Genomic DNA, 12931 nt, shown 5'->3' with positions numbered 1-12931 from the left:
ATGAGTCACCAGTTGCATTTTCCCTTTAGTATCATTTTCTCATTCCTTTCTTTAGAATCATTATTTCTGTGTGCTTCATAAATGCACACATCTACACACACACTCATAAACAAATGCATGTACACACACACACACGCATTTTTATATAAACAAACAAATACAGTAAAAGCTGTGTCATGCGGCACTTTATCAACCAGAAAGCTCTATACACTGGCATTTCTGATCTTCATTGAAAGTTTGGTTTATAGTCCAGTTGGCACAGGGCTGGCAGGCTTACTACCTGACTCTGCGTGGCTCCCCGGAAGCGGTGTCATGTCCCTGCTGCTCTGTGGTGGAGGAACAGGCGTGGGGGGTTTGGAGTGCGGGAGGAGGTGCGGGACACAGGCTCTGGGAGGGAGTTTGGATGAGGAAGGGGTTTGCGGATGCCAAATCCGGGTGGCTCACACACCCAAACTCCCTCCCTCTTAGCTAACTGGAATTTTTGACTTACCAGCACCCTCTCTTCCCCCAACATGGTGGATAGCAAAGCTTTTACTGTACATGGAGAAAGCATTTTTGAGAGGTCAGAAAGAACAAACAGTTATAACACTTACATATCCTTCCTGTCTCTGCCAGTTTTGACATGGACTTCAATGGGAGCAGCATCAAGCTGTTGCACATAAATTTTCAGAAGCGTCCATAAATTTTGAGTGTTTTCATTTTGGCAAAACCACACTGGGATATCTAGAGACTAATGTAGAGAGTCTCAGCACCCCTCAGTTCCCATTTTAGCTCCTTCACAAAACATGCAGTAGGGATGGCTTTCTCTCTATATTGGACTGTGAAATATTTAATTGCTGTGTTGTAATCTGGTTGTGTTGTTCAGTTATTGAATGGTGGCTATGAAAAGAAGTGGAACCTGACCCAGTTCTTTTAAGATCTTAAGAAGTTACTTTCAGTTATTAGGAAGACACAGATAATAGTAATGGGGGATTTGATTATTAGAAATATAGACAGAAATATAGACAGTTGGGTTTGTGATGACTGGGAGAACCACCTGGTGAATTGTCTGCTGGGTAGGAAGGTTGCAGATCTCTTGAGACATCTAGATAGACTTATGTGCAGTCGTGGAGAGGACCTTGTGGTTGTGGTGCATGTAGGTACCAGTGACTTAGGGAAAGGTAGGAGAGAGGTGTTAGAGGTGTAATTAGCTTATATTATTTGCCAGGTGCAATTCTTGCTACCACAGAAATTTAGACTTTACTCACAACTTGCAGAAGTTATTACCTTGTGCATGAATTACAGTGTGGCCAGTGCCACTTTATATCCTTGTGATTCAGACAGTTTGCTTCCAAAGGCAGTGAGGAAATTTTGTGTGTGTGCATTATAATGAGGTACATAAAAGGAACTTAAAAAGGACTCCAGTGAAGTTAAAGTTCTCACTTTGGGCTTACTTTGGATGATGATCTGAATGAGAAAGAGGAAGAAATATTTTATTTATGATGAAATCTGTGCAAACCAGAATTGAAGGGGAAAGCCACAAGGCTCCTCACATTAGCACTCTGACATAATTGAATGCATCTCTAGCTGCCACTGCATTCCGCAGTTAACTAATGAGGAACTATTAAAGTACAGTATCTGTTATGAACTCATCAAACATTCATTCTAACAATACTTCATGATTCCCTTGATTGCTGGGAACCTGCCTGATGTCATCCTGGTATGCATGAGGGACCATCAACATGAGCAAAACCACAAATGTCTTTGTAAGAAGAGCTTTATTCTGACTACAGTAATTAGGCATTAATTAGAAGTTTACTGAGTAATGAGAATAGTTACAGGAAAGAAAGTTCTTGTTCATAGGGAAAAATTACACAGTGCTCACATTTCAGAGGGGAAAAGGAGGAGGTCAAATAAAGCTGAGATATTTTGCACAGAACTCCCAGATGGAATGACAGTCTCATTTATGTACATTTGGGGTAGAAAATTTTGGAATAGTATACATTAATAAATGGTTGATTTTTTTCAACTGAGCTGAAAAATCATGAAGTCACTGTAATGGATTAAGATAGTTTTAGATTTTAAAATTTATCCAGTGAATTTTTATTAATATTAGATTATCCTTCATTAGTATTAGATTCTTCATTGTGTAGAGTCTATGATAACATAAAGCAAACAACAACATTGATGATTGGTCTGTTATAAAATGGGGTTAAAATCTAAGGCCCTGATCCTGCAAATGACTCCTTTGAGCTCAGAGGTCTGTCCACACAAAGTCAGCCTCAGAGTTGGGGCCTAAATTACAGCTACATTTGGCACAATTCATTTACAATGGTCATTTTAGAGAGATAATGTGCAGTTAAGAGGCCCATGTCTGTCCCTAGCTACACGGTGCCAACTTCTATGAGATAGTAGGATGGGAGCAACTTGTTATCCATGTTCTTCTTGATTTTTGGCAGAGTTCACTGCATCTATTATTCTATCTGGTGACGCATGCTCCCTTCTCATGTAGATCTCAAAATATGTGGGAATTTCCCAAAAAGAGAAGTTCACTGTAATTAGTTCATTCATCAAAATTTCTGAACACAAACTGATTTAAACTGCTGCCTTGCATGCAGCAGAACAATATCCATAGTAGGCTTGCTAAGTGTCCGGTTTTCAACTGGAACGCCTGGTTGAAAAGGGACCCTGGAAGCTCTGGTCGGCACTGCTGACCGGGCCGTTAAAAGTCTGGTCAGCGGTGCAGTGGGGGCCCGGAGCTAAGGCAAGCTCCCTACCTGCCCTAGCTCCGCGCAGCTCTCAGAAGCGGCATATAGGTGCCCAGGGAGGCTCAGCGCACTGCCCCTGCCCCTAGTGCCAGCTCTGCAGCTCCCATTGGCTGGGAACCGCGACCATGGCCACCCATGAACTTAGAGGCTGCACTGCAGGGAACTGGCAGCCGCTTCCTGGGAGCCGAAGTAAGTGCCGCCAGGACCCCGCACCTCCCCAACACCCTGCCCCAGCCCAGAGCCCTCTCCCGCACCGCAAACCTCTCATCCCTGGCCCCACCCCAGAGTCCGCACCCCATCTGGAGTTCTCGCCCCCCTCAAACACCCCAATCCCCTGCCCCAGCCTGGTGAAAGTGAGTGACTGTGGGGGAGAATGAGCGATAGAGGGAGGGGGATAGAGCGAGCGGGGGCGGGGCCTCAGGCAAGGGGTGGGGCAGGGGTGTTCTTTATTGTGCTATTAAAAAATTGGCAACCCTAATCCATAACTATCTATGGACTGCAACCAATAAATCATAACAAGATCTGCATTGTGTATCCCCAAACTTACCATTATATGGGCCTTTAATGGCATGAAAAAGCTTCTGTCCCACTGGTAGGACTTTGTGTGAATAAAGTTTTAACTAAAGACTTGAAGTGGCTTCTCTTGTAGGGAGGCTTTGTGGGGAAAAAATTGGTATATCTCTAGCTGTGCCTGTTCGTGCTTGGAGGGTCCTCAAAAAGGGATAGAATCAGAACAAAAGTTGGTGGGATCATAAAGAGAACACTGATGTACTGTACCATTAGAAAAAGATGAATGGGGAGAATTTTGAGCTGAAATTAGTGCCAGCCTTAGCTTGATCAAAGTGTTCACATGTGTAGCTATTGTTGATTTGTCAATCTACGTGTTCTTTCATATCTGCCATCTAAATGAAAAATGGAACTCTCAGGGATAGTCTGTGGATTTGCGAGACTCCATGGAAGACATTGGGCATATAAAGCAATGATTCAGTTACATAGATACATAGCCACTGTGTTTTTATCTGATTTAATATTTCCCAAATATTGTTCATATTATGGAAAAGACCTCTCTACTGATTTTTTTTGTAGGAGAACTCTGACATTTTCATTAAAAAAAGGATATCTGAGAATGAGTGAACTGAAAATTATCCATGAAAATTAATGATACTATCTTTCATACCATTACAGCTTTGGGATGAACACAAAAGGTACGGTTTTCTCTGAATTGTTTTACAGTGCCATGTATAAGCAAACACAGCAGCATGGAAGCAGCCTATATAATATATGAGATCAGTTGCAGTATTTTGTGGTATGTGACGTGCACGTCTGTGAAATGAGAGAGATGTGACACATCTGGACTTCATCTTTCCACAAACTAGAGTGTTGTGGCATAGCCATAGTGGTTCTCAACCAGGGGTATGCGTATCCCTGAGGGTACGCAGAGGTTTTCCAGGGGGTACATCAACTCTTCTAGATATCTGCCTAGTTTTACAACAGGCTACATAAGAAGCCCTAGTGAAATCAGTACCAACTAAAATTTCATATATACAGTGACTTGTTTATACTGCTCTAAATACTGCGTGCTGAAATGTAGGTACAGTATTTATATTCCAATCAATTTATTTTATAATTATATGGTAAGTGAGAAAGTAAGCACTTTTTCAGTAATAGTGTGCTATGACACTTTTGTATTTTTTTTTGTCTGATTTTGTAAGTAAGTAGTTTTTTAAGTGAAGTGAAACTTGTGGTCCAAAGACAAATCAGACTCTTGAAAAGGGTACAGTAATCTGGAAAGGTTGAGAAACACTGGCATAGCCTACATGATTTTTCCACAGCCAATAGCCATGTGTGTGATATGCCTCCCATTTCATCTACATGCATGACACTAGACACACCGTGCTGTAACGCCTATTGCATACTGCTACAATGTATAGTTGCAGGTATATTGAACAACAGCTGGAAGCATCCTAATTTTCTGAAGTGGAAAACATTAATAAGATGTTAGACTGCTGTTGTGTCTCTTACAGCTATAGACAGAGTTCAGATCCAGACTGGATCCTGGTCTGCACTTCCCCAGTGTTTGGTGGTATTGGAACCCAGAGTTTTGGTTTGGCACACTTTCAAGTAATGGAGCTGTAAATCCATATCTGAGCTTCTCAAAAGTTCAGTGCTCGTTGGATCCAGGTTTCGACTCAGACTCTTTTTCACTGACAGTTTTATGTATGGTACCATGTAACGTCTCTTTATTGCCTAATGTCTAATACAGCGGTGACCATCCTGTGGCTCTGGAGCCACATGCGGCTCTTCAGAAGTTAATATGCGACTCCTTCTATAGGCACCGACTCCGGGGCTGGAGCTACAGGTGTCAACTTTCCAATGTGCCGGGGGGTGCTCACTGCTCAACCCTTGACTCTGCCACAGGCCCTGCCCCCACTCCACCCCTTCCCGCCCCACTTAGTCTGCCGTGCCCTCGCTCCTCTCTCTTCCCCCCCAGGGCCTCCTGCACCCCACAAAACAGCTGATTGGGAGGGAGGGTGAGGCACTGATTGTGAGGGCTGCTGGTGGGTGGGAGGCTCTGGGATGGGGGAGGTGCTGGTGGGGGGAGCTGCTGACGTATTACTGTGGCTCTTTGGAAATGTAGGTTGGTAAATTCTGGCTCATTCTCAGGCTCAGGTTGGCCACCCCTGGTCTAATATTACACTTCCAAGGTATCCTGCCTTCACGTATTTTATTTCTATATTTATCACTGTTAAGACACAGTCGGAAATAATCATTCAAATTATTTTGATAGTCTGGTTTCTTTGCAGAAATATGTGTATCTGATAATGATACTCCCTGTTATAAAAATTATCTACAGACTTCAAGGAAAGAAAATAGCTTGGGATACTATTATGTTCTTTAAGTACCTGGATTACAAATCTTGAATTAAAAAAAATGTAACTTGCCAACGGAGAATTCCCTTGCTGGAGGGTTAACGTCTAAGGGCATAAAGCCTGAAGTCAGCTCCTTCACCAGCTCCCCCCTGCCACCACAGTGGACTTTATGCCAATGGCAAAAGACCCGAGGCTGCTCTCACAGCGGGGGTAGGCCAGTGGAGAACTAGGGAGCTATCTGCTCTGTAACATGGCCCCTTCTCCTTTGCCAGAGGACAATTGAGCCTAATCTCCTCATATTTTTTCTCCAACAGCAGCAATCTCTCCCTCTCAACCAAAACACCCCATCTAGCACGTTTGAGAAAAGAGATGAGTTTTTCACTATGACTTAAAGAACACCAGGTTGGGCACTGGCAGATCATGGAAAAAGCATATTCCAACATCATTGGTCCTTCACTGAGAATCCTTCGCCACTAATACCAGATGTTTCAATTTAGCCTCTATAAGCATGAGCACCTCATATGACCTCAACTTCTGTGGGCTGAGGTGGTAACTGAGGTAGCCAGGAGGCCCAAACCATGTAGGGCTTTATGAGTATAGTTGACACCTTGAATCAGCTGAAGCAGAAGCAAACAGGCAACCAGGAAGTAGGCATCTTCTGCACCAGCTGTTATTTCTGAGTGCTCTTTAAATGTGGCCTCATATGGGTAAATCTATACTACAATAAAAGACCTGCAGCATGGCCACGGCTGGCCCTGGTCAGCTGACTTGGGCTCAGGTGGTGGGGTTAAAGATTGCAGTATACATGTTTGGTCTTGGGCAGGAGTCCAAGCTCTGAGACTCTGCAAGGGGGGGTGGGTCTCAGAAGCTGGGCTCCAACCTGAGCTCAAACATCTACACTGAAATTTTTAGCCCCACAGCCCAAACTGCATGAGCCTGAATGCCTCAGGTTTTTTATTGCATACCCATAGACATACCCATATGGACCAGGAAGAAATTTAAGCAAGAGCTTTAAGTATTTCCATATTCAGAACAGCAATTACTCAAGTGCTTAATGTGAGGCACATACTTAAATCCCATTGACTTTAACAGAACGGAAGCTTATGACTAAAGGTAACCCCCTTTTATATGCAGTCCTGAATAGAGAGCCTTCCTGAACTGGGCCAGAGTGTGCACTGAAGTTATTCAATGTGGAAGTCACAGAGGCTTAGTCTGGTCTGATTCTAAAATAAAAGGTTGCAGCTGAATAAAAGAACTCCACTTTTCTACACCAAAAAACATTTGGTCTCTCCCTCGGTTAATACACTTTAATGATGATTACGAACAAGTGGTTACAAATGATAGCCAAAGAGAGAAGCTAAAATTGATTCTGCTGTACAGCATGTCAAACAGTAGGGTGTCTGCATCTGAGGTGCAAATTACCTTACTGATGGCAGACAAGATAAATATTGAATCATTTGAAAAGAAGCAAAGAACGTTGGCCTGAGCCTTTCAATTAAAAGGCAATTTCACAATGACATATTAAAGTAGAGCCAATGTTTCATTCAAGAAATTTAATATCAGTATCTGAGGTGGCAGATGTTCTACTATATTTAGAGTTTAAATAGGGAAAGACGGCATTTTCCACTGCTCTTCATCAGCTTTATCTAGCAGCTTCACGCATTTTATTTGTAACATGAATTAAAAATACTGAGCTCAATGGCCACCACCACTTGTGGTGTCTCAGGAGAACATAGTTTCCTGTCTAGAAAATGTTCTACAGTTAGATATTGTTTTCATATCCCATGTAAATGAATTGGCTGAACTGTACATTAGACACTTCTGTCATGCTCACTGTATACAGGCGACATACATCAACCCCCCAGATCTGAACACTTACATATCTAGAGCTGAATCTGAACTTTGGAACTCCAGACCATCCCTTCCCTGGTATGAATATGGGATGAAACTTGGGAAAGATCATCATTTATGCCTCTGACACTCTTTCACAATCAGAGGAAACTGCATGTTGAACAAGCCTCCCGAGCAGCCTTTGCACCTCTTCTGCTCTCTTACTCATCCCTGCCTCACCACTGCACTACTCTGTATCGCCACTTCCATGGGGAGTACTGCTTCTTGCTGATGGATGGGAGGAAGAACTGCTCTCAGGATGTCAGCTCAGGAAATGCAACTGATTTTAAGGAAAAAAAAAATATCAAGTATGCCATGGGACCCAGTGTAAGTCAGACAAGAACTAAACTATCAATGTTTATTTCCTGCTGTGTAATATTTGTGGGTGGGGATGCCGGGCACCTCAGGTCATGCTAGTGATCAGATTAATACATTTCATATGTAATTATTCTTTGTTTCCTAGGGGATAGTGCACCTGGCACTGGAATATACTAGGCAACAAATTGATTTTGAGGGTGATTAAGTGAAGAACAGTGCTCAGATACCATGGTGAAGAGCCTGGCATAAATGCTGAGATTAAATGGTCGCTGAAACATCGGATAATCACAAAAGACATTTGCCATCCTGAATATACTGTGGTCACTATTAAAAAGTCATCTTACCCCAGTGTAATACCTGAGTTACTGGAGTATTTCTTCCAGATTCCATGGTTTAGTAACTGTTGACAAATGCCTATGTTTTAATGGGTACCACTGTATATCAATGCCGTAGCAGGACAAAAAGATTTTTTGGCAAAACAAATGTTTCCTTTGCCACATGAGTGTTTTGAACATTCTGTGCTGTTGCTGCCTCATTTCTTCCGATGAGGTCACTTAAGAGATGGGGTTTGGGAAAATCAAGCTTCAAGGATAGCTTCTGAAGAAGTGAATAATAATTACATGCAGAGTGGGATGTGTGAAAGTGGAGTGATGTAACTTGGCGCAGATAGCATCAACAAGGATTTAGATATTGTTTGAGAGAAGATAATATTTTATTTTTCTGGGTTGTGATTTGCTGGCTGAAATTCCTCTCACTGTACAGTTTGATGTTAAGTGATGTGAGTACATCTAATAACGTAAGTAAAACACAAGTTTATTCACTGCAATTTTTCTAAACTCTGTTTCATTAAAAAAGCTGTTGTCCCCCAACTTTACAGAAGGCTATTATATGTTCCCCTGATTATATAAATTCCCAGTATTATGAAATTTTTGGATGTCCCCCAAGACTTTAATAAAATGAGGGATTTCCATGTACTCAACACTTACATCATGTTGTACAAGAATTAAATAACTAATCCTCTTAACACTGTTTGAAGTAAATATTATCATTGTGTCACATAGGTGGAGACTGACACTTGATAAAAAAGCACCTTGAGTTGTCCTTTGAAATTATCTTTTGTGTTCTGGATTTGTGTGGGAAAATCTTTTTATATCAAATTCACAATAATTTACAAATGCTAATTAATCTAAAGTCAGTGCTAAGTAATATTATTTCTGTTTTAGATATTTCTATGTGAATGTAAAATTAAAACATGGTTACAAAGAAGCCCTACTAGGCAGACTCCTGGGATCTTCAATGGGATATAAGGGTACTCAACACCTTGTAGAGTCAGTTCTTAAATCTATTATAGACCCGCACCCAAGCCACTGTCAAATCCCACCTTGCCCAATGGAAGAATGAGAAGCAAGGAGGTATCCTGCTGGCCAGAGCACTGTGCCATAGTGCTGTACTCTGCTGTTCTTCTAAGTAGGAGTGTCCACCATCTGCCAGATAGTACTCACTGGTGACAGAAATATATGCACTTGCCAGCTGCTGAGGCTGGATACATCCTACTCAGCAGATAACCCCACTTAGAGACATGGTGCCTGATTCTCCACTGCCTTGACCTTATGCAGACATTTACACTTGTGCAAAGTGTGTAGTAAATGCTATCATTCTGATTTAGTACCACTGTACATTCACTTGCACTTGCTCTGCACAGGTGTAATTGATTGTACAAGATGCAAGGTGGGGGTGAATCCAGCCCAGGGCCATCATAATGCTGAACGCACTCCCATGCGCTAAGTAAAGCTGGTAGAAAAATGGAATTGCTCTCCCATGGAAAGTCTGAGATTTTGAAATTTCATTTCATCCCAAATCAGGACAAAAAATTAAAAATTTGCAATTTTTCACAAAGGAAATATTCTGAAAAATTTCATTTTGATCTTATTAAAACGTTTCATTTCAATAAGGTCAGAACATTTCAGCTGACTATCATTTTGACCTTTACATTATAATATATAATATTATATGTAAAAGCTGAAACATTTAAATTTTTATATAACATAAATTATAAAATATGAAACAAAACATTTCCAAAATTTTGACATAATCGCAATGTTCCTGCAAAACACACACAACCTCTTCCTCGAAAAATTCCTGACCGGCTCACCCCAGCTGTCTTTTGTGTCAGGTGTCAGGTTTTATGAGTGCTCTGAGTATGCTTACAGGATCAGACCTCACTGGCGAGATAGACGTTCTCCTGCTTAGTTTTGAGAACCCCACTCGTGAGCTTCGGCTTAAGTTAGGGCTCTGAGCAGCTCATTAGCTGTGAGATGGTGTTGGCACTTAGGTGCTTTTGCGAATGCCAATTGGTGGAAATTCAGGTGCCTTGGGGAGTTAGGAGCCTGTGGGGTTAGGCAACAACTAAGCAGCATTTTTGAGAATGTTAGTGGAATCTTAATGGTAGATTTAGGAACCTAAATACTTTTATGGATCTGGGCTCTAGTGCCTGTGTTAGACTAACTGTTGAACTATTTGGGGAAAGATGTGCCCAATAGGATAAAATTATTTGAAAAAAATCAACTTCTATAACCATGTATACCTATTGTCGCTCATATTTTATATAGCCTCAGTTTTGCTGCACACCCCTTATACCTATGTCGTGGTCTCCTTTTATACTTATCTTAGAAAATAGCTGTAATCAACAATTTTGTTTACCGCTAAAAAAAATCAGTAGCTAAAAAGTTCTTCGAAAAAGTTTTATGCCATAAAGTACCCTGTTGAGATTGCAGAAAGTGCAGTACTTAAAAATCTATGTTGGTCCAGTCCTTGCTGTGGTTGTTCCGTGACAGTCTTCCATCCAGTGCAAAGCAGTCACAAATCAGACAGCCAACTGAGAATTCAGTCACTACACGGAATCCTCAGGTGGTATAAGGCAACCCCCTGCTAGCCCTCCTCCCATATGGACATATCTAGAGAAAGGAAGAAGGTCTGCTTTAGTTTGTGCCAGGGTTGATTTGGGCTGATTGGGGAAGGGAGTTGAACGGTGACAAAAACTACTTTTGCCTGCCCTGGGGTCTTACATCAAGCCAGGCTCAGCCAAACCCAGGACTGAGCCCTGCAAATTGATATTATTTTTGTTGTTTCTTTACTGCCTCTGGGGTACTGCTTGTGGCTTACATTCAAGGGCCTACGCATCTATCAGTGGCTTGTGTGTGTGATACTTTTACTATAACATTCTTAATCTTATAAGCTTTCTGTGTTTTCCCCTTTAACACAGTATCTGTCATACCGTAATTTGCCTCCATTGTGCAGAAATGAAATCTCTTCATTATCATCATTTCAATTCCTTTAATTACGGTAGAGGATTCTCTCCAAGCGACATTTACATAGAGATTTAAAGGCTGTTTGTTTATGAAAAAGTACAGTGACTATAAAAACTGCATCTTGAAAATAAAAGTTCCAAGAAGTCTTTTTCCAATAGTTGTCCTGCTGTAAGATGTTTGGAAAAGAACATTGGTGCAAGCAATGACTACGTATCGCAATACGTCTTCCAGCAAGAAAACTAATCAGAAACTATACTTGAATGTATAAGATATGTCACATTAGTCTTCCTGGCTCTAAAGTTTTGTTGTAGTTTTTTTAACAGTGCTAATTCATGGAACTGTTTCTGCTGGGTGTTCAGGGTCTGATTTACGCTGAGCTGTAAACTGTACAAGTAACAATCTGACTGATGCAGCAACAGAAGGTGACCCAGATTACAAAACACTGTACACTAATGCCAAGTCTTCTTTAATGCCAGCTGCTCAAAGCTTTGTCTTATTGCAATTCAAACTCAGCAGTCACCAATCACACAGCCTCTTCCCACAGACACACACTCTTGCTGTCTTCATTTTAAACATGTTCAATAGCTACTGCCTTTCATAAACTTACATCAGCTTCACCAGCTGAGGCCATTTAATCTCCTTGGATTCTATTTACTGTCATCCAGCTGACAAAATTATTAAGGAAACCCATTGTGCATACTTCGGCTTATGTGGAAGTTTGCTGAAGAGATTTCTTTAATAAAAATGATCAGACTAAATATCAACTAATGTTGATATTTACACAGGTTAAAATCAAGGCTTTTAAACCACAAAACATATCATATTTGTTTAATTAATTTTCCTACAGTTTTTTTTTAAAAAATGATTGTATGGTAGTGCTTAGACAGTATCTTGATGGACACAATAACAATACATAATCGAGATGAGCAGTTAGTATAACAAGTAATATGTTGGATTAGGAAACAAAAGAGAAATCTCCATATTAACACATCATTTTAAACATCCAGGTTTAAATGGACTGTTTGTCAGTTTCCAAAAGTGCAAAGGTTGAAATGGATGTGTATTTGTATGTGAATATTTCTTATGGGTTTCCTAGCACCAAACTTTGAATATTCAAACAAAAAAAAATTTAAATGCTTTCATTCTCTATGAACATCAAACAGTGTGAACACTCAGATCTTAAAGCCGTCTGTTCTATGAATGTATAAAACTTATAGTTCCCTGGACCAGCTCATTTTGGCATCTTTAACCAATGGCTTAGAGGCTTCCTGACAAAATTAGCTTTCTGCCAGAGGTGTTTATCTAGCCACCTAGCCCTAGGACATGTCAGAATGATAAGAAAAAGAGGAACACTTACTTTTTAAATGGATGAGCAGCAAAAAACTGAGGTAGAAGATGAGTAGAGAGTTAATTCTTGAATGAGCCATATTCATCTCGATAGGACATCCTCCTCTAAGTTGCCTAGTTGCCAAGGGGCTGGTGCTGATCTTTACTGCTTTCTCCTCACCTCTGAGACCAGGATGATAGCCAAGACACAGAGTCCGCTACATCCCATCTCTGCCTGTGACTCTCGTCAGCTTGTTCACTGCAAACCTACAGACTTTGATTCAAAAGGCAGTTGTGCCTGTTAAGATTTTAGCTGAGCATGTTTGGGTGATTTTTCAAACCTGGTGCAGATTTCTCTGCTGCATGGATTGGAGTCTTTCCCCCTGGCTTTCTATTATAGATCTGTGTGACTAAATGCCTAGCTCAAATTTCACACACAATTCCAGGGTAATCTGTCAGGCTTTCAGAAAAC

At 41.1% G+C, this 12931-nt stretch overlaps 1 protein-coding gene across 6 annotated transcripts in view; it reads right to left on the bottom strand.

Annotated features, from left to right (window-relative positions):
• Positions 1-12716, bottom strand: part of CRB1 (crumbs cell polarity complex component 1) — a 159515-nt gene extending 146799 nt beyond the window's left edge. For all 6 annotated transcript variants that reach the window (XM_073356740.1, XM_073356741.1, XM_073356744.1 and 3 more), the window contains exon 1: positions 12491-12716. In XM_073356740.1, the coding sequence (XP_073212841.1) occupies positions 12491-12566 (76 nt within the window). In that variant the 5' untranslated portion in view covers positions 12567-12716. The remainder of the gene's footprint in view (positions 1-12490) is intronic.
• Between the last annotated feature and the right edge of the window lie 215 nt (positions 12717-12931).

Source organism: Lepidochelys kempii, chromosome 8, assembly GCF_965140265.1.
Source record: "Lepidochelys kempii isolate rLepKem1 chromosome 8, rLepKem1.hap2, whole genome shotgun sequence".
NCBI classification, from domain to species: Eukaryota; Metazoa; Chordata; order Testudines; family Cheloniidae; genus Lepidochelys; species Lepidochelys kempii.
This window is presented reverse-complemented; position numbering and strand designations above follow the sequence as displayed.